Below are 18,801 nucleotides of genomic sequence, written 5' to 3'. Positions count from 1 at the left end.
ATTAAATCTACACAAAAACCCCTTCTGATAATATCAATCTAATATTACTAGTTTAAAATACAAATAGAGACTAGTAATAGATAGAGACTATAAAACAAGTGATATGATGGCAGAACAAAAATATTTTATGGTTGCTGTGATATTCTACTCTGATATAACTGTACGTCTGGGGATCAACATAAGAGTAGCATTAAACTAGGTACTCAATCGTTATGCTATACACAGAATGGGTCACATTATATCAGATACATGGTTCATAATCGAAAATGAGGATTCAGAATTTAAAATTGACAATACTTTATTTATCACAATTACAAGCAGTTTACAGTTAGTAAGTCCAAATTAAAAATCAATGGTAGGGAGGAAATCACAGATTAAGTAGTAAGCTGGGTACTTGTCTATGCTCAATGGCCAAAGATATATTGCCCCCACTAGACACACGTCTACAAGACAGAAACATAAGAGTGTATTATTAATAAAAAAACAACACAAGTATTGAGATGAACTACATGTGGGAAAAGGGGGTTCCTGGATAAATGTTTTGAATAAAATTGACAACCATTTTAATTGTATGTATCTCAGACAAGCACCATGAGTTTCTAGTTTTCAGAATTCGGACATTCGGTCAAATCTTATCAATCTTCAGAGATGCAGTGACGGGTAAGTTTGTCTGTAGATTCACTATCTTAAATTGTGTACGTGCACAGTCGTAATATATTACCCAAACTTACCAAAACAATTCTGCATATTACTGTCTTCAGTGTGAATCGGTAACCATACTCATGAAACTTATATGTACCCAGTTCCTCTGTATTAAGTGTTCTTGTTATCTTCACCCAAGAGAAAAATTCCCCTTCATGTCAACACAGAACTGAGTCTACAAATTAGGTTGTGTCAATTGTGATGCCTTTTATATTGGAGAGTCATCTCGCGAAATCTTGACTAGAGCCAAAGAACATATTAAGTACACAAAGAAATCACCCAATAATCCCGTAGAACTTAATAGACTTCAAATTAAATCGTCAATAACAGTTCACGCCATTTTCAACGACCATCAAATCGATTTCAAAAATATCAAAATACTACAAAAAAGTTTCTCCAATTACAAAGAAAGAAGAGTTACTGAAGTGTTCCATATAATGCTTAATCCTACTGCTCTCAATAGAAAAGAAGGCCTTAGCATACATCCTACTTAGACTATTTATCCTAGTCACCAAGTCTGATAATATTTACATTTCACACTCTTACCTTATAAATTAAACTCTATCCTTCATCACCATAAAGGTCACACATTTTTCATCCTTAATAGTGCATACATACATACACATACACACACACATTTACATACATGTTGTACTCACGAATTCATTAGAAGACATAATGTACTTTTGATTCATGTTATCCTACTTACTGAAGTCAACATCTAAATATGATTGGATTAGCACAGTATAAATTTGATTATTACCCTGAAGAAGAAATCGAGACAAGTTTACTGGAAGAAACGTTGGAATTATTTCAAATTTCAATCACTGAAATTATTTCAAATATAAATTCATTTAGTATTGTTTGTTTGAATCTTCCCATCGAGGACTGCAACTGGTGGTCAGTCTCTAATTGGTATATGTGCATACTGTGCGTATTGCCTCGATATAGATTTAATTCACAAGCATTGTAAACGAAGATGGATAGTAGTGGAATCCAGTTTAACGCGCGTTTCGTCCTAGTTGGGACTCGTCAGCTGGATGTACCTGCATCTGAGAGTTGACGTTCACCCCGTGACTCGAACCCAGTACCTTTCGCTTCAAACGCCATCTCATTATACATCAAATATAATTTTCATTTATAATAAATCATCATAATTACTACTTTGTTTATTTGTAAGTAGTTTAAATAAACCGATTTAGGTATCATCAGTAATATATGGTCAGGAAAATTAGTTTCAAAAATGTTTGCATAGAAGTATCAAATGCAAATATACAATCTAGTTTAATGGTATATAACAAAGAAGGAAAAACAAGACACACACTCCATAAAAAAACCCTTCCGATAATAATAATCATATGCTCACTAGTGACTGACTTCGAGAGGTAAATCCAAGAGTTCTAGTAAGAAGCAGTGACCAGTGGAGTTCAACGAAGTCTGTTGTGAGATAGGAACTCACTGAAGACAATTGGTGAACGGTTGCTCAACTTCGTGGATTGGTTGGAGTTAGACATAAACACCATCGGACGCCGGCTCAGTGGTCTATCAGTTGAGTGCTCTGGTGCGAGACTGGTAGGTTCTGGGTTCGAAACTCGCGAGGCGAGGTCGTGGATTCACACTGCTGAGGAGTCCCATAATAGGACGAAACAGCCGTCCAGTGCTTCCAGGTTTTCCATGTTGGTCTAGCTTCAATTGACTCACGCTTTCAACTATGAAAACACACAAATAAAACAACTAAATTATTGCGTAATACCGATATGTAAAATGTCAAAAATAATATAATGAGATGAAAGGAAGGCATTAATGTTTTGTTTGTTTTAATTTCACTTAGTGGGTTGCTTCTAAATCCCAATTAATAAGGATTGCTGTAGGTGATAATCCTTTTCACTCTTTCATTTGATATAGTACCGTTTGTTAAATCCAGGTTATATGATTTTTGGAAGTATTTGAATCAACGTACTAACTAAGAATTCCCGATATAGTGCAATTTGAGGAACGTCGAAATAGATGAGCATAAATGAATGTACCATATTTTTAATTCATAATAAACGACCGATCAAGTACAAAGGAATGAATAGTTCGTACAAATACCAAAGAATCCCAAATACTTCAGTAGACTTGTGATAGAGAGTTTTTCTTACTTCTATTACATCAATAGAAAATAATTTGCAATAATGGTCGTATGATAGCGTAGAAAAGAGTACGAACTCGAGTAGAAGTGCTATGAGTAAAATAAATCTGGGTAAAAAATAAACAAAATATACCTGAACAAAGTTTTCTCAGACAGTTACAGTTGCTAACTCTAACAATAACTTGTACAATAAATCGTCAAACACAAAATATTCTCAGTGATCCAAAGATAACGCTCTATCCAAAGGATATCAATATAACGATTTAAACCGCCCTTTAAGTGAGTAGTCAAAGTATAAGATTTCGATCATATAAGAAGTTCGAGGATCGTATCAATACTTACATGTCCACAACAATAAACGTTCTCGACAAGTAGAGAATAAAGTTCTCATCCTCCATGGACTAATCCAATACGTCGAATCAAATAAAGCAATCAAAACATGGAGCATGACCAAGAAAGGTATAAAGAGTAATAAAATTGTGGCACATTTTCTTACATTCATCGATAAAGAAGCCTACAGTTTACTAAAAACTTTGGCATATCCTGAAAAGCCTATCTTACTCCTTTATACAATTCTTAAGGAACTACTATTAAATCATGTAAAGTGCACCAGTTTTGAATGTCATGAGAGAACAAAATTTCATAAGATGATTTGTCAGAATAATCAAAAGGTTAGGGAATTCATCCTTGAATTGCAAAGACAAGCTGCCAAATGCAATTTCGGTGATCAACTACATGTACAGCTGAGAGACCGATTAATTTCAGGAACTAGCATACCAAGTCTGGAAAAAGAGCTGTTCCTTTCAAAATGCTAGAACTGCATGTATTAACTACGAAGCAGTGAATGAACTTGATATTCAGTCGATGAAAATTTCTAATATTTTGCTTAGTCGTCATGATGAAATACAATCTCAGGGTCGATCAAATTTGCGTTCGTTTAATCGTGATTTCTATTCTCGTGAAAATATGAAAGGCGATTCAACAAGGAACTGCAAAGCAAACAACGAAGGTGAGAAAAATCTCGGTAAATGCTTATCTTGGGGCTAATTTCATTCTCGTAGTTCATGTGCATGTAGTGACCGGCCAGTCTCGATAAGAACACGATTGGAATAACAGAAACAATCATTATTATTGTAACCAATCGTACCAGAGATTGTTTTACTGTATTTGTTTAACTGTATCAGTTTCACTTCTTGTTTCGCTCTCCGCCTTGTTTGGTTCGAACTTGCTCACGCACTGCTCATTTTGCCTGTACTCTTTGGCACGTCTCGGTATTATTTCTATACCACGAGATCGCCAATAAATATACTTGATCTGGATTAATAAAGCCTTCTGATTTACGAGCTATCAAAGGAACCAAGTCGTTTTTGGGCGCGTAATCGAATTGTAGTGGTGATCATAGTCCGTCCTCGACTCGACATCCACTACAAACTGGTGAACCCTATTTGGAACACGCACAATATCTGGTGAACCAAAACTGGTAACGCAATTCATCGAGCACAGTTCAAATTTGGCCATTTTTCCAACCCAGATCAATTCGGTGAGTCTGTGTATCTATCCACTTCTGTTGCATATATTCGTATTGATATTTTCAATATATAATATCTTGGCAACTTACTATGGTGGATAACGATAAGAATAGTATAAATATTATAGACTCCGAGGTACAGGCTATTAATTTTCGACCGGTTCCTTTCATCCCTCATGATCCAGAAGTCTGGTTCGCGGCACTGGAATCTCAATTTGAGATCCGCCGCATAACCAACCAAAGGCAAAAGTACGCCTATGCTTTGGAATCATTGCCCGGGGATCACTTAACTGCTGTTCGTGAGGTTGTCCTCAATCCGAACGTTCCGAACGTTTACGACCGTCTTAAGGATGCCATCCTTCGACATTTCCTCCCATCAAGAGAGGAACGATTGAGGACTCTATTAGCACGTCACCCTATGGGTGATGCTAAGCCGAGCCACCACCTCACGCGCCTGCAATCTCTTGCAGGAAACACAACAGCCGACTCCGAGATAGTCAAAGAGCTGTGGCTTGAAGCCTTACCAGCGAGTATCCAACCAACTCTTACGGCTCTGCTCGAGGACACCCCACTCAACAAGGTGGCCCTCATAGCAGACAAAATTCTAGCACGAGTTAGCGCCAAAGACAACTATGTTGTCGCCTGTACTTCTCGTTCAAACATGGATTTCGATGCTAGACGACCTTCGGCTCATGGGGATAGGGACGGATGTATCCATACTCGTCTCAGTTTCCGAGACCGCTCAAATGTGCCAATCCCCTACGTCCCCCGACCCAGGTCACGTTCCCGTAAAGCCGTAACGACTCGTCCCAAGCGGGCATCTTCCAAGCCACGCCAAAAGGCGGTTTCGGAAGCGAGTCCGAGTTGGTGCTGGCTTCACCGTGCTTTCGGGGCCGGTGCCCGTCATTGTCGAGCTCCCTGCTCATACAAGGCGGGAACTTCCCGAGTCGGTGAGTAAATACGGCCGTACTCACCGGCCCTTCACCTCAGTTTGACCGTTTATTTTACGTGCACGATTATCGCACTAACGCTAGGTACCTAGTGGATACAGGTGCCCAAGTTTCTGTCATACCTATCAGTAACAGTAAGTCTCAAGCTACGATGCTTCGACTACGCGCTGCGGATGACTCAGTCATTCCTAACTATGGTACACGACAACTTACGGTCAATCTGAGCAAACAGCCTTACGAAGACCCTTTTCACGTGATTTCCCGTCACGAAAAGACCTTCAAGGTTGATCGACATGGCCGCGTCAAAGTAGTCAGCATTGATCGTCTCATGCCAGCACACGTCGATGACAGTGTCCTACCTGATAAGCCGAGACCCAATGCTAGACCCATCAAAGCTCCTAGCGGTTTCTTTACATCTACTTCGGATCCCACGCTAGATGCTTCTGAGATCTCATTCTCACGTCCCAGTCAACAGCACGTGTCATCTGCCCCGTCTACAGACGAGACTTCTGTCTCACGTCCAGACCAGCAGACCACACCGCCCTTGACTGCGGATGAGATTGCAGGCTCACGAGGTTCGAACGAGACTACCGTCTCACGTTCCGGTCGCCGAGTACGCTTACCCGTACGCTTTCTCGACTAACCTCATAACCAACTGCGGATACAGTATAGGACCCTAACCCTATACTACACGAATGCTACACTTTTCTCTTTTTCTTTCATTTTTTTTGTTTACCCTGAGCCTACGCCTCCGACCATCGCTGTTCCGGTATCGTCGACTTCAGTCAACTTTGGCGAAAGCTGGCCTGATTACCCACGCTCTAGTCAACGCACTCAATCGACATCTCTGGCTCCAAATACGTATGGTATACATTTGGTCCCGAACATGGTTATCCTGGTCGCATCTGGTTCCTTGGCTCAATCTGGTTTCGTCCTACGTCTGCAGCGTTTCTGGTTCGGACCTCTACGAACGCAACCTTCAGATTCTGGATACAAACCACTCTGGTGTAGCATGCTAATCCAAACAATCAACACAGTACGTTCCTTCTGGTACCGTTCTACGTCAAAGACTTTTGGTGGCAACTCGAGGATCAACGATCACTTCCTGTTCTGCCAACGCCTTCGTCCTACAATTGCACGTTTCGCGATCAGTCCCACGAACGAAACCGCTACGTATCGAAAGTGTAAACCCTTTCTAGCGGGGGGCTCCTGTAGTGACCAGCCAGTCTCGATAAGAACACGATTGGAATAACAGAAACAATCATTATTATTGTAACCAATCGTACCAGAGATTGTTTTACTGTATTTGTTTAACTGTATCAGTTTCACTTCTTGTTTCGCTCTCCGCCTTGTTTGGTTCGAACTTGCTCACGCACTGCTCATTTTGCCTGTACTCTTTGGCACGTCTCGGTATTATTTCTATACCACGAGATCGCCAATAAATATACTTGATCTGGATTAATAAAGCCTTCTGATTTACGAGCTATCAAAGGAACCAAGTCGTTTTTGGGCGCGTAATCGAATTGTAGTGGTGATCATAGTCCGTCCTCGACTCGACATCCACTACATGCATTTCGTAATGCTAATTGTTTTAAATGTGGCAAGATAGGACACATTCAGTCAGTATGCAAAACTACTGTTCACTTTGCTTCAAGTATTACTAAGTCTTGTAACATAGATCACGATAATTCGGCTATTCCTAATGATCATTTATCCTTATCCACCACTTCGAAAGGTAATGTTCATATTCAAAAGCGATTATATACATCCCCTGGTTCATTTCATGACTTTATTGTGGATATAGGTAGTATAGAGTCTATTATTTCATTCAAGAACTTGAAATCTTTAGATCCGGATGTTGTGGTAAGACCCACTGAGGTCTCAATACTGGGGATTACAGGACACAGACTGCCTATACGAGGATGTTGTGAATTGCTAATAAGAGATGACAATTCTTCATATATACCTTGTGAATTTTTAGTTAGTGAAACAGGACTGACCATACTGAGTATAAAAAATTTGAAAAGGCTTAAAGTGGGATTGTCTCTTCTACAGCGAATTCTGATGCTTTACTTAAAGATTTGATAGCTGTGTATGCTAAGTGTAGTGGAGGTATGAAAATTCAGCCTATAAACCTTCAAGTACAGAGTGATCCAATCTTTCTTAAAAGACGAATAATTCCTTATGGTCTTCGAGAAGCAGTACATAAGTCACTGAACGATTTGTGTGCGAAAGATATAATTGAAGATATAATAATTCAGTCCTCAGCATGAGTTACTCCTATTGTTACGCCATTGAAGTCGGATGGCAAGACCTCTAGAATATGTGGTGATTCTAGATTAACACTGAACTCCCGTTTGTCGAAGCAAACATGCACGACGATGGGGGCTGGAGATATCCTAAATCGACTTCATGGTTCTAAAGTATTTTCGAAAGTTGACTTAAAAGATGCTTATCTTTAAATCCCTTTAGGTCAATCTTCATCTATCTTGACAACAATTAACACTCCTTTTGATCTGTTCAAATACAACTTCCTTCCATTTGGTCTTAGTTGTTCTCCAACCATATTTCAGGAAGTTATGAATAAGATAGTCAGCGATATTGAAGGTGTTGAAGTTTATCAAAATGATCTCATCGTTCATGGTATTAATAAAGTAGTTCATGGCCAGAGACCTATTGCTTTATTGCGTCGTTTAATTGAGAAGAATATTACAGTGAATCCGAATAAGTATTCATTTTGTGTATCTAGTTTTGAATGCCTTGGAAACCTTGTTGATGGTAATGGTTTTAGACCAGATATGAAACGACTAGCTCCACTGACAAATGCACCGTCTCCAAAAAATATCACAGAATTACGTTCACTAGTTGTTGCTCTTCAGCACTATTCTCGTTTTATTCCCAATTTTTCTTGTCGTGCAAACTGTTTATTTAATATTTTGACATCCAATTCAGTCAAATGGGGTGAGGAACAAGAGTCATGCTTACGAAGTCTGCTAAAGTCTCTTCAAAGTGATGCTGTTCTTCAAACTTACTCACCCAGCGTACATTCTGTTCTTATTACTGATGCATCACCTGTGGGTATTGGTACAGTTTTGGAACAGGAAGGTAGGCCAGTTATCTGTGTTTCACGCAGACTTTCTGTTTCTGAACAAGGTTATTCACAAACGCAGCGAGAAGCATTAGCTGTGTTTTGGGCTGTTAAAAGACTTCATAAATATTTATTTGGAAAGAAGTTTACTATTGTTACTGGTCATGAAGCTTTAAAGTTCATTTATCATCCTGAAAAATCCTTAGCACGTTCCTCAGCTGCTATGGTTCAACGATGGAGTATTGCTTTGAGTGCCTATGACTATACGATTCAGCACAGGAGTGCAAAACAAATTCAACACGTTGACTACATTTCTCGACAATTATTACAAGATAGACCTGTTAATACTTCAAACTGCTTGTTAGTGCAACCTTTACCGATGATACGTCCAGATCTCATTAGAGAAACTCGTAGATACTTTGGATGTATACTCAGTGCTATACGGAAGTGTTGGAATGCTAATCTGAAACGTAGATTTCCTGCCTATTATTCAAAGCGGGACGAGTAATCTACTACTCCTGACGGTATTTTGTGTTTAAATGATCGTGTTGTTATTCCTCCTTCATTACGCAAACCTGTCCTTGATGATCTTCATAGTGGACATCTAGGTGTTGAGAAATTAAGTCCCTGGAAAGACTCACATGTTGGTGGCCAGAGATGAATGTAGATATATGTCGTACAGCAAACAATTGTGAGAAATGTCATTAGCTTGTAGTGACCGGCCAGTCTCGATAAGAACACAATTGGAATAACAGAAACAATCATTATTATTGTAACCAATCGTACCAGAGATTGTTTTACTGTATTTGTTTAACTGTATCAGTTTCACTTCTTGTTTCGCTCTCCGCCTTGTTTGGTTCGAACTTGCTCACGCACTGCTCATTTTGCCTGTACTCTTTGGCACGTCTCGGTATTATCTCTATACCACGAGATCGCCAATAAATATACTTGATCTGGATTAATAAAGCCTTCTGGTTTACGAGTTATCTGAGGAACCAAGTCGTTTTTGGGCGCGTAATCGAATTGTAGTGGTGATCATAGTCCGTCCTCGACTCGACATCCACTACAAGCTAAAAAGTCAGCCTTCGAAGTGGACTCCATGGCCAGCATCGTCGGAGGCCTGGCAAACAATTCATGCAGACTATTGTGGTCCATTTCTCGGCAAATACTATGCACTTGTAATTATTGATTCTTTTTTTAAGTGGCCTAAAGTTTTTTTCACAACTTCACCGAATTCTGACTTCACAATCCAAGCATTAAGGAAGGTGTTTAGTCGAAAAGGGGTTCCCATGGTGTTAGTGAATGATAATGACTCTCATTTTGCTGCGGATGCAGTCACTAATTGGTTGAATGATAAATGGTGCAGACATCTGTTTACTGCTCCCAGGCACCCTTGTTCTAATGGTCAGGCAGAAAATTTTGTCAGGACATTGAAAATTGCTATTGATTCTATTGCTGCTTCAACATTTAATGAACTGGAGAGGGGAGTGGATACATCTCTACTGCAATATAGAAATGTTAAATATTCTGTGACGAAAGAGACTCCATCAAAGCTATAAAAAGGAAGAATTCTCCGTTCGAATATGAGGTGTTTGGAGTCTGCAGAAGTTACATATTATCGTGGAAATGATCTTTGACCAGCCACGGGGATCGTGGTAAAGAATGTTGGAAAATCTATGGTGAGAATTCTGGATATCAATGACTTGGGTATACATAACCGACATGTTGATCAAATAAAATTCCAGGACCCAAGTGAGTCTGTTCCAACTTCCGTTGTTAATTATAATACTAACGAGTTCATTCTAGATAATACAGACCTTACATCCAATATACTGTCGGACTGGTGTAAGATGAACTTAAGAAGAAGACGAACAAGCGATTACAGACACTTACACTCCAATTTAAGCTGTGGTGGATGTGGTGTTTAAATGAATCAATGATTTCTTTGTATTGATAACTGTTTGAATTTTGAATTTCAAATACAGTACATTCGTTTGTGCTCACCTAATACTTTTTGATTAAATTGCGTTATTGCTAGGATTACCAGCTCATACTGTAGTTCAAATAATCTTAAACATTACAATATCGTGTCAAGTTTACCGCAAACGCCATCCGTAAATGCTCCTAATCTTCCCATTTATCTTTTTAAAGCCATTGACCCACAGTTGTCGTTTATTAGATTCGAAAGTTACTTTCTAGCTCACCGCATTAACTTACAAAGAGATAAATTTGGCCACTCAAGTACACTCCTTCCAAACGAAGGAGCGGATAGCGTAGGAGAGGCGTTAGCTTAACCGGATCTTGAAAAGCCGTACGACGTATTAAAGCAAGTTGTAATTGAAACTGTCTCTCTAACTGACTAACAATCTCTTGTTCAGCTTCCTAATCAAGTATAAATGGAGAAAAGAAATCCATCAAAGCTAAAAACAATTATATGAAAAGTCTGCCGGGAGTTAGGAAAGTAGACAACAATCTGTTTTATCAACTCTGACTTCGCTGACTTCCGTCAAATGTACAACAGATCTTTGCCGTCGGAGATTCCGAAGCCGACATAGACAATATAGCAAAAATATCAGATAGAATATACGGAAGAACAGGACGAATAAGTCCTCAGTTACGCAGCACGATGGTAGACGACAGGATCGGTACACTACAGTAAGAGATAAATGTTTTGTGCCGCAAGCTCGCAAAATTAACACAGAAAGAAAGGTCATGAATATAGTCTCGAGATAGCTCGTGCGACAGAAATGAATGGATTTCCAAAAGACGTCCAGCTCCCTCACTATGCTGGTATCATCAAATCTACAGCTATAGAGCTGGAAAGTGTGTGTGACGTCGTAGATTTAACATAACAGGAGAACGATCCCCACAGTGGTCCATGGTGACTGCATCAGCGAGCACAATTCTTACAAATAGCCCCCTGTTTTATACACAAAACCGGACGACGGGCGCGCAACTCGTAGTTGATACGGGAGCAGAAATCAAAGTTGTACCTCCTGTAAGCGATGAGAGAAGAAACTTTGATATACCACTAGTGCTAAAAGTGGTGAACAAATCGGGTATTAAAACATACGGCGAACGGACTTTGCCCCTGAATTTCTGACAAAGCGCTTTGTGCCGCTAGGACTTTGTCATAGCCGATGTGTCATTGCCCATAATAGACATTGATTTTCCGGGGAAACTTCGATATGTTAGTAGACCCACGGCATCACCAACTTACAAACGGTAACCGCACCACTTCGATAAAAGGAATACTTACGGAACCATTTTCCGTGAGTTTGGTGATAGATAAAAACCGTGGTGATCCAAATAAATCTTTGTTAGCATAATTTCCCGAACTCGTGAAAGTAACGTACAATAAAGCGGATCTCAAAAACTTCATTCAGCACCACATCATAACGAACAGGTCACCAACGACTGCAAGGCCAAAAAGCTTGAATCCGAGAAGATTAACAATACCGAAGCAAGAATTCAACTAGTCAATGAGGCTAAGCAATGTAACTTCCTCGAGCAGCCCGTGGGCATCCTCGTTACGCATGGTCCCGAAAAAGAAAGGAGAAATTGGGCCGTATGGAAACTATCGGGCACTCAACGAACAAAGAGAAGCCAACAGATATCCTATACTGCACATCCACGACTCTACCAACAGTATGGAGTGCGCCACTGTCTTTTAGAAGGTCGACTTAATTAGAGCACATTATCACACTCTTATCATGCCAGAGGACATACAAAAAACAGCAGTAACGACCCTATTCGTGTTATATGAATTTCTGCTCATGCCTTTCGGATCGCCGAATTCAGCGCGAACCTTTCAACGACCAGATCATCAGAGGTTTACCAGGAATATATGCGTACATCGACGATTTACTAGTAACCTGCGCTACTACGGACGAGCATCTACAGCAACTAAGACAACTATTTATGTGACTACGAGAACATTGCATCTCTATAAACGTCGAGAAGTTTGAGTTCGGAAAGAGATGCTTACAGTCCCTAGGTCACACAGTAAATTCTCAAAGTACTACGACGATCGCGACGGGAGTCGATGCTATTCGAGACTATCTGTTACCCGACTCATGGAAGAAGTCACAACGATTTCTCGGGCTAATAAATTATTATAGACGATTCGTTTTCCGAAATGTGCAGCAATACTTCAACCATTGAATGACGCATCACGAGGACATGCCTGGACATTCCATCTATCAGCAGAGGAGGTACAGACATTCGAGAACCCCAAGAAGGCACTAAACAAAAACGATGCTAACTAAACAAGAAAGGGAATGTCATTAGCCATCGCGACCGATTCATCGAACGTGGTGGCAGAAGCCGTTTCATAACAGTAGTAAATTGGACGTGAGAACCTCTTTCATTTTTCTTGAAGAAATTGAATCCTGCACAAATGAGATATAGTACTTTCGGGAGAGAACTGCTATCTCTTACCTGGCAATATAACATTTTCGACATATGGTAGAAAGTATAAATGTTTCTGTGTACACAGACCACAAACCGCTCACAAAAGCACTAAGCCCAAAGCAAGATAATTATTCTCCGAAGGGGATCCGACAGTTGGGATTTATTTCCCAGTCCACGTCCAATATGAGATATCTTTAAGGTCAGATGCACTGTCAAGAACAGCGATAAACACACTTATTCCAAGTTAAATAGATTACCACAGGCTGACAAATTTGCAACAGATGGATATTGAATTAAGCAAGTTAAAATCCAATGATACAACATCATGAGTATTCGAAGATGTTCAGCTGTGTAGCACAGAAGTGATATGTGATATGTCGATAGGCCGACCGCGACCATTCATCCCGAAACCATTGCTGCAGAAGATATTCGATCGTATGTACGGTATATCCCATCCGGTGATAAAAGCAACGGTGAAGCTAATGAGCGAACGCTTCGTATAACCAAACATGAATCGCGGTGTGCTAATTGGACACAGGCATGCACGAAGTTCCAAAAAGTAAAAGTACATCGTCATACTAGCTCCTCAATGGGTTCGTTCATTCACCCAGATACTAGATTCCAGCATATACACATGGATATCGTGGGACCACTGCCGGTTTCGAATGGATCGAACTATATTTTTACATGCATCTATAGATTTACATGATGGTCTGTAGCGGTGCCAATAAAAGACACCTCATCCGAGTCTGTAACCAAAGCCCTAGTCGAAAATTGAATTTCCTACTACGGTGTGCTAGCAATCATCACAACCGAGAGAGGAGCTCAATCCGAAAGTCCACTCTTCCAACAGTTCACAGAACTCCTCGGAATCAGACGTATTCGGACGACATCCTACCATCCGATAGCAAACGGAATAGTGGAACGTCTGCATATGCAGTTAAAAGCGTCTCTGACATCCTTCATTGTCAACAACAATTGGGTTGTTGAGACGTTGTCTGGCAAAGTTGGTGTGTGGAACTACTCTACGTTTACCCTGAGAATTTTTCGCTTCAGGTAAAAGTGGGATTCTTTGAGATTGTCAGTATCTTGAAGGGAGTCTATATTAAACCTTTGAAATTCTGCTTTTCCAGGTAGCTCTGTGTATTCATTATAGGCGGAATATAGTGCGACTGTAACCAGTTTTGTTCTTGTCTCCCAGTCCATGTCGTTCCATGATTTCTTCATATCCGTTGTTGCTCATTCCGACTTTGACATTTAAGTCTCCCATCAAGATGGTCATGTCCTTTCCTGGGCACCTTTGTTGTCCTCATTGCTATCATTGGTGGATGCATGACATTGGATGACGTTAGTTGTGATTCCCTCCTTCTTTATTTTGAAAGAAGTTCTGATGGTTTCGGATCCACGAGATTCTCGTTCTATGAGTGATTTTCTTTCTACTTCGGACAACATTAGGGCAGAGCATTCTATTCCTCGTGAACAGAGTTCACTAGAATCTCTCCCGAATCTAACCTTTTCTGTCCAGCTTAGGTACAGTGGGTTTTCAAGAACCGTGAAGTTTTATCTTTTACTTTCCTTAGCTATTTGATTAGTCCTCCCACGTAGTTACATTAATTGTTGCTGTGGTTTTCAGAAGGGGTATCGGGCTCGTGACTTCCGAAGAATCACGGCTTTCATTATGAAGTGTCATAGATACTTCGACTCCTAAGACACAATTAAGATTGTTTATTCTGGTTAACGTTTTGTTTATAAAAGTTGTTTCCCATGAGATGGGATTGCTGATCCTATACCCAACCCTCCTCCTTCACCCAGTTTTCGAATCGACAGTAACTCAGAAGTGCTACAGGCAGAGTTATATCTAGTTCACTTTATATACATTCTGTCCACTTATCCAGGTTATGATGACGTGGATATAAAATGTCGGGCGCAAAAGTATTTGGCTAGCGTTTATTCGTCACAGTTCTCTCCTACGGGATGGGATCGCCAATCCGCTGCCGAACCTTCTATCTGGACTTTGAACCGGTAATAACACTAGAAGCTCTCCAGGTGGAGTAACGAAAGTACTTGAGGAGCATATAATTTGGACATTCGGCATTGTAAACAAATGATGAGAGAAGCGCGAGCCAACTCGAGCAATAGAAATAGCCAACTTGATTTTATAAAGCTCTACTCGCTATTTGTAGTTAGAAAGAAAAGTAAGCCCAAGACGCGACGAGTAAGGGAATGAACACACCTACGATCGTATAAACACATTAAAGGTTGTAAAAGAACAATGGACATGGTTGAAGTTAATGTGGATAACGACTCAAAAAGTCTATCCAAGGGCCAGAATAACCTGTGTAGGTGTGAAAGTACCTGAAGGTACAGGGTTTTTAAAATGACTCCTGGTACCACTAGCTCTTCAAGTAGTAAACATATGATGAAAACAATGACACTAGAGGATTACGCGAACACTTTACCCTCGGAAAAATTGTTGGGACTTAATATTTTCACCGTCCACAACAACAAGTTCTGTTGGTCTCGGGAAAATACATACCCACACTAGGAAGCCGGAACTTGGGTCAAGAACTCAGCGAGCAAGAGGCCAAACTAAAAAATCATACAATCCTGGAATCAAAAGGACTGTTTCGGCACCACTGTATGTTTATGGTCGATATTTTTCAAAAAATCAGATTGTTTTGAAGTTGTGTCGCATAAGTGTAGTAACCAATGATGGCTATGCCGTTCGTCGACTGAGGAACGTTAGGACAAGGTTTTTTACCACGTGTATATAAACACGTCACTGTGTGGTTTGAATAGGGATACCGGTGAGTTTCATAAAATTTCAGGATTGCCGTTTGTTAACCGGGACCCGTGTTTATACGAACCTTAAACTCGACGCAACGTAAGTTTTTTGGGGTATTAGAGCTTGCCATAATATGTCTGACCGTGAAAACTGTGAGAGAGAACTCCGAAAGTCACAACTGAATAAGGATGGGATTTCGGATTTTTCAGAGAACGGTCAAGAACTGAAATGTCTTTCTTCGGCAAGTGATATGAACTCAATCTGTACACAATTTCAAAGCAAAACTCGATATTCACCAGGAAAATGCTGAAAACACTAAAACGTGTCTATCGATCCATTGTGTTTTTAAGGAAGACTGTATATTGATTCCTGTCTGTATGCATTGTCCAACTACTGTGCATTGAACATTGTTTAAGTTTGCATTTGCGTGACTTCAGTCGTGGTTGTCGAGATGGGCCGGAGACCTGCTAGATGGTATGTGATTTCCTTTGTCGGTTACATTTACTAGTTATCGATATTGCAAAAATAAACCTTATCCTAAGTCAAGATTTTGTCGTGGTGTCCCAGACCCAAAGATTCGAATCTTTGATCTGGGCAAGAAAAAAGCAAATGTTGAAGAATTTCCTCTGTGCGTCCATATGATATCAGATGAATACGAACAACTGTCCAGTGAAGCATTAGAAGCTGCTCGTATTTGTGCAAACAAATATCTTCTGAAACATTGTGGGAAAGATTCATTTCATGGCCGGATACGCGTCCATCCATTTCATGTGATCCGTATCAATAAAATGCTTTCATGTGCAGGGGCTGATCGGTACTTACTTCTTCATTCTTAACACACGTGCTTAGTTTGCAAACAGGTATGAGGGGTGCATTCGGTAAGCCCCAGGGAACGGTTGCACGCGTTGATATTGGCCAAGTCATAATGTCAGTTCGAGCCCGTGATCAACATCAAGCTCAAGTTATCGAGGCTCTCAGACGTGCCAAAATGAAATTCCCAGGTCGACAAAAGGTAAATATTCAATTAAGACTTGTAGGTTTCATTAAGACCACTGGCATCTGTATTTTTTCGCTATCACTAATTCTATTAATTAGCATCCTAGTATTCAGCCCTTACTACCACGGGTTGATGACTCAAGCGAATAGATGTTTGTGCTTTTTCTGGTTGCTTGTGACTAGTATGCCCTCCAAAAGCCGTCATGCTTTACGGATAACTTACAAAATGCATGATGCACATTTCAAGGGTCGACGAAACTCGTTGGTTTGCTTTAATGCGCAATATTGATACCAAATAGTCAAGTTTATTCATGTAAACTATGATCGTTTTGGTACAGTTTCGTGGTTCGAGTAAGTTGTAGCTGCCTCTCGAAATGAAAATAAAGCTTTACCGACTCAGAATTGCTTGTGTGGGCCTTGTCCTAGCATATGAATTTCCGTTAAAAAGCAAACAGTTGCTGTATCCGTGGTTAATCCATAAGTTTGCCCTCTAAAATCGTGGGCAAATAGTGTACAAACTTGGGTAGCCATTACCGTATTGTTAGTAATTTTTTCCGTGTGATGCACATTACAAGAGTCGATGATACCGTCATCGATTTAGTTCAGTGTGCAATAATGAAGTCAAGTAATCAAAGTTCATTTACGTGAGCTATGGCCATTTTGATACAAGATTACCTTTCCAAACTATTATTTGGAATTACTATTTGAACGATGTACGTTTATTAGCTTTTTAAACTAATTTTTTTGGGTATATACATTCGCATTTGAGTAATAATATACGTTCTTTAAGTGTATGTTATTTTCATTTACGAACGAAGTGGTGGGCATGTACACCCGATATCGTTCTTACAGTTACCTTAGTATTGACAATTTAGGATCCTGACATGTGTCCAATCCATCGCTTTTGACAAATATTTTGTCGCTAATCATAATTGTTTTTTGTCCAGGTTTACTTTTGTCATCTAGTTAAACGATTAACTAGAAACTTGATAATAGCAATGTTCAATTTAGGATGTGTCGCCAGTGCTTTTGGTTGTGACATGCTACAGTTTCATTTTCCAGTTGCAACCTACACTACAGATTTGGCCATATCTAGCTACCTAACAAAAATACGTGGTCCAATCTACTAATCAACTCTTTCAAATCAGTAACATTAGTACTAGGACCTTTCTAGAAGTCGGAGTATATTCATGTCTAAGTATGTACTTTTCAATCTTTCCACAACAATACCACCATAACTGATAAACATGTCATGCCTTACACTCTTCAGTTTCGAGAAATATTCAAGTCAAACCCCTACTTATATAACAGTTGTAGGATCAAAAGCATCGAATTTTTTTTACTCCTTTGTATTCCAAATCCTACCCAAATCATTAGGATCTCGAGATCATGTTAACATAAATCTTATTATTTGTCTTCTCGATGTGTTTGTATCTAAATCAATAGATAGCCGTGTCACGTAACTGGGGATTCACAAAATGGCCTAGAACTAGTTTTAACGAAATGTGTGCCAAAGGACAACTAGTTTCGGACGGTGTTGGTGTGAAGTATCTTCCTTCTCATGGCCCCTTGGAACAATGGAAACAAACACAGGCACGTCTAGCTGGAATCACTGTATAGAAAAAATAAGACCACAATACATATCTGGTAATAATTCTTAAAATTTTCACTTCTCTTTCGGCTATGTGATTGATCTCGTAGTCTGTTAGTGCTATTCAGTGCGATCATGTGGAAAGCCAAATTATACATCTAAACACTATAACATTAGGGTATAATCTTAACAAATACCGGTTGTTATGTGGTATTAAATAATGATTTTTTATTTGTTTTAATACATTAAGACTTGTACAAAAGAGCAGCGAATACGTATGCGCCACACAAGTTACTTTGTTGTGTGGACTGTGATACTGCCCGGATACCCAAACCGGAGCACGTGGTTTTATTAGGAGGGCACATCTAGGACCTTTGAATGATCAATCATACTCAAAGATAACTTACATAATACTGTAGCAACACGAAAAGTTGAATTCCAGATCATTGCCTAGTAATTCACCTATAGCCTCCAAAATAAGATGTCAAACCATACATTTACACACCCCATGATCTGAATTCTCTCTAAGTACATTACTGTATAAGTTGAGTAAAGAATAATAGAACAAAGTCGAACTCGATGTGCTAGTGATCATATACTATCTTCAACATGCAATG

The 18,801-nt window shown here is 39.7% G+C and overlaps 2 protein-coding genes across 3 annotated transcripts; both read left to right on the top strand.

Moving 5' to 3' along the window:
* Window positions 1-5,822: 5,822 nt before the first annotated feature.
* Window positions 5,823-6,330, top strand: Smp_129290 (hypothetical protein; the record flags this gene model as incomplete). The annotated part of the gene is made up of 1 exon (XM_018794710.1): window positions 5,823-6,330. Exon 1 carries the CDS (start codon window positions 6,007-6,009, stop codon window positions 6,328-6,330), a length of 324 nt encoding a protein of 107 aa, XP_018647023.1. The 5' UTR covers window positions 5,823-6,006.
* A 9,664-nt stretch (window positions 6,331-15,994) lies between these two features.
* On the top strand, window positions 15,995-18,255 carry Smp_013200.1 (60S ribosomal protein L10, putative; the record flags this gene model as incomplete). 2 transcript variants are annotated; one of them, XM_018794698.1, is made up of 4 exons in its annotated part: window positions 15,995-16,071; window positions 16,106-16,411; window positions 16,447-16,609; window positions 18,044-18,255. In XM_018794698.1, 4 exons carry the CDS (start codon window positions 16,049-16,051, stop codon window positions 18,116-18,118), a joined length of 567 nt encoding a protein of 188 aa, XP_018647022.1. In that variant the 3' UTR covers window positions 18,119-18,255. The 2 variants fall into 2 exon arrangements, with proteins under 2 accessions (XP_018647022.1, XP_018647021.1); XM_018794687.1 differs by having other exon boundaries at window positions 16,049-16,071; window positions 18,040-18,255.
* Window positions 18,256-18,801: the final 546 nt, after the last annotated feature.

The sequence above is a fragment of the Schistosoma mansoni genome (genome assembly GCF_000237925.1).
Source record: "Schistosoma mansoni, WGS project CABG00000000 data, supercontig 0183, strain Puerto Rico, whole genome shotgun sequence".
NCBI lineage: Eukaryota > Metazoa > Platyhelminthes > Trematoda > Strigeidida > Schistosomatidae > Schistosoma > Schistosoma mansoni.
This window is presented reverse-complemented; position numbering and strand designations above follow the sequence as displayed.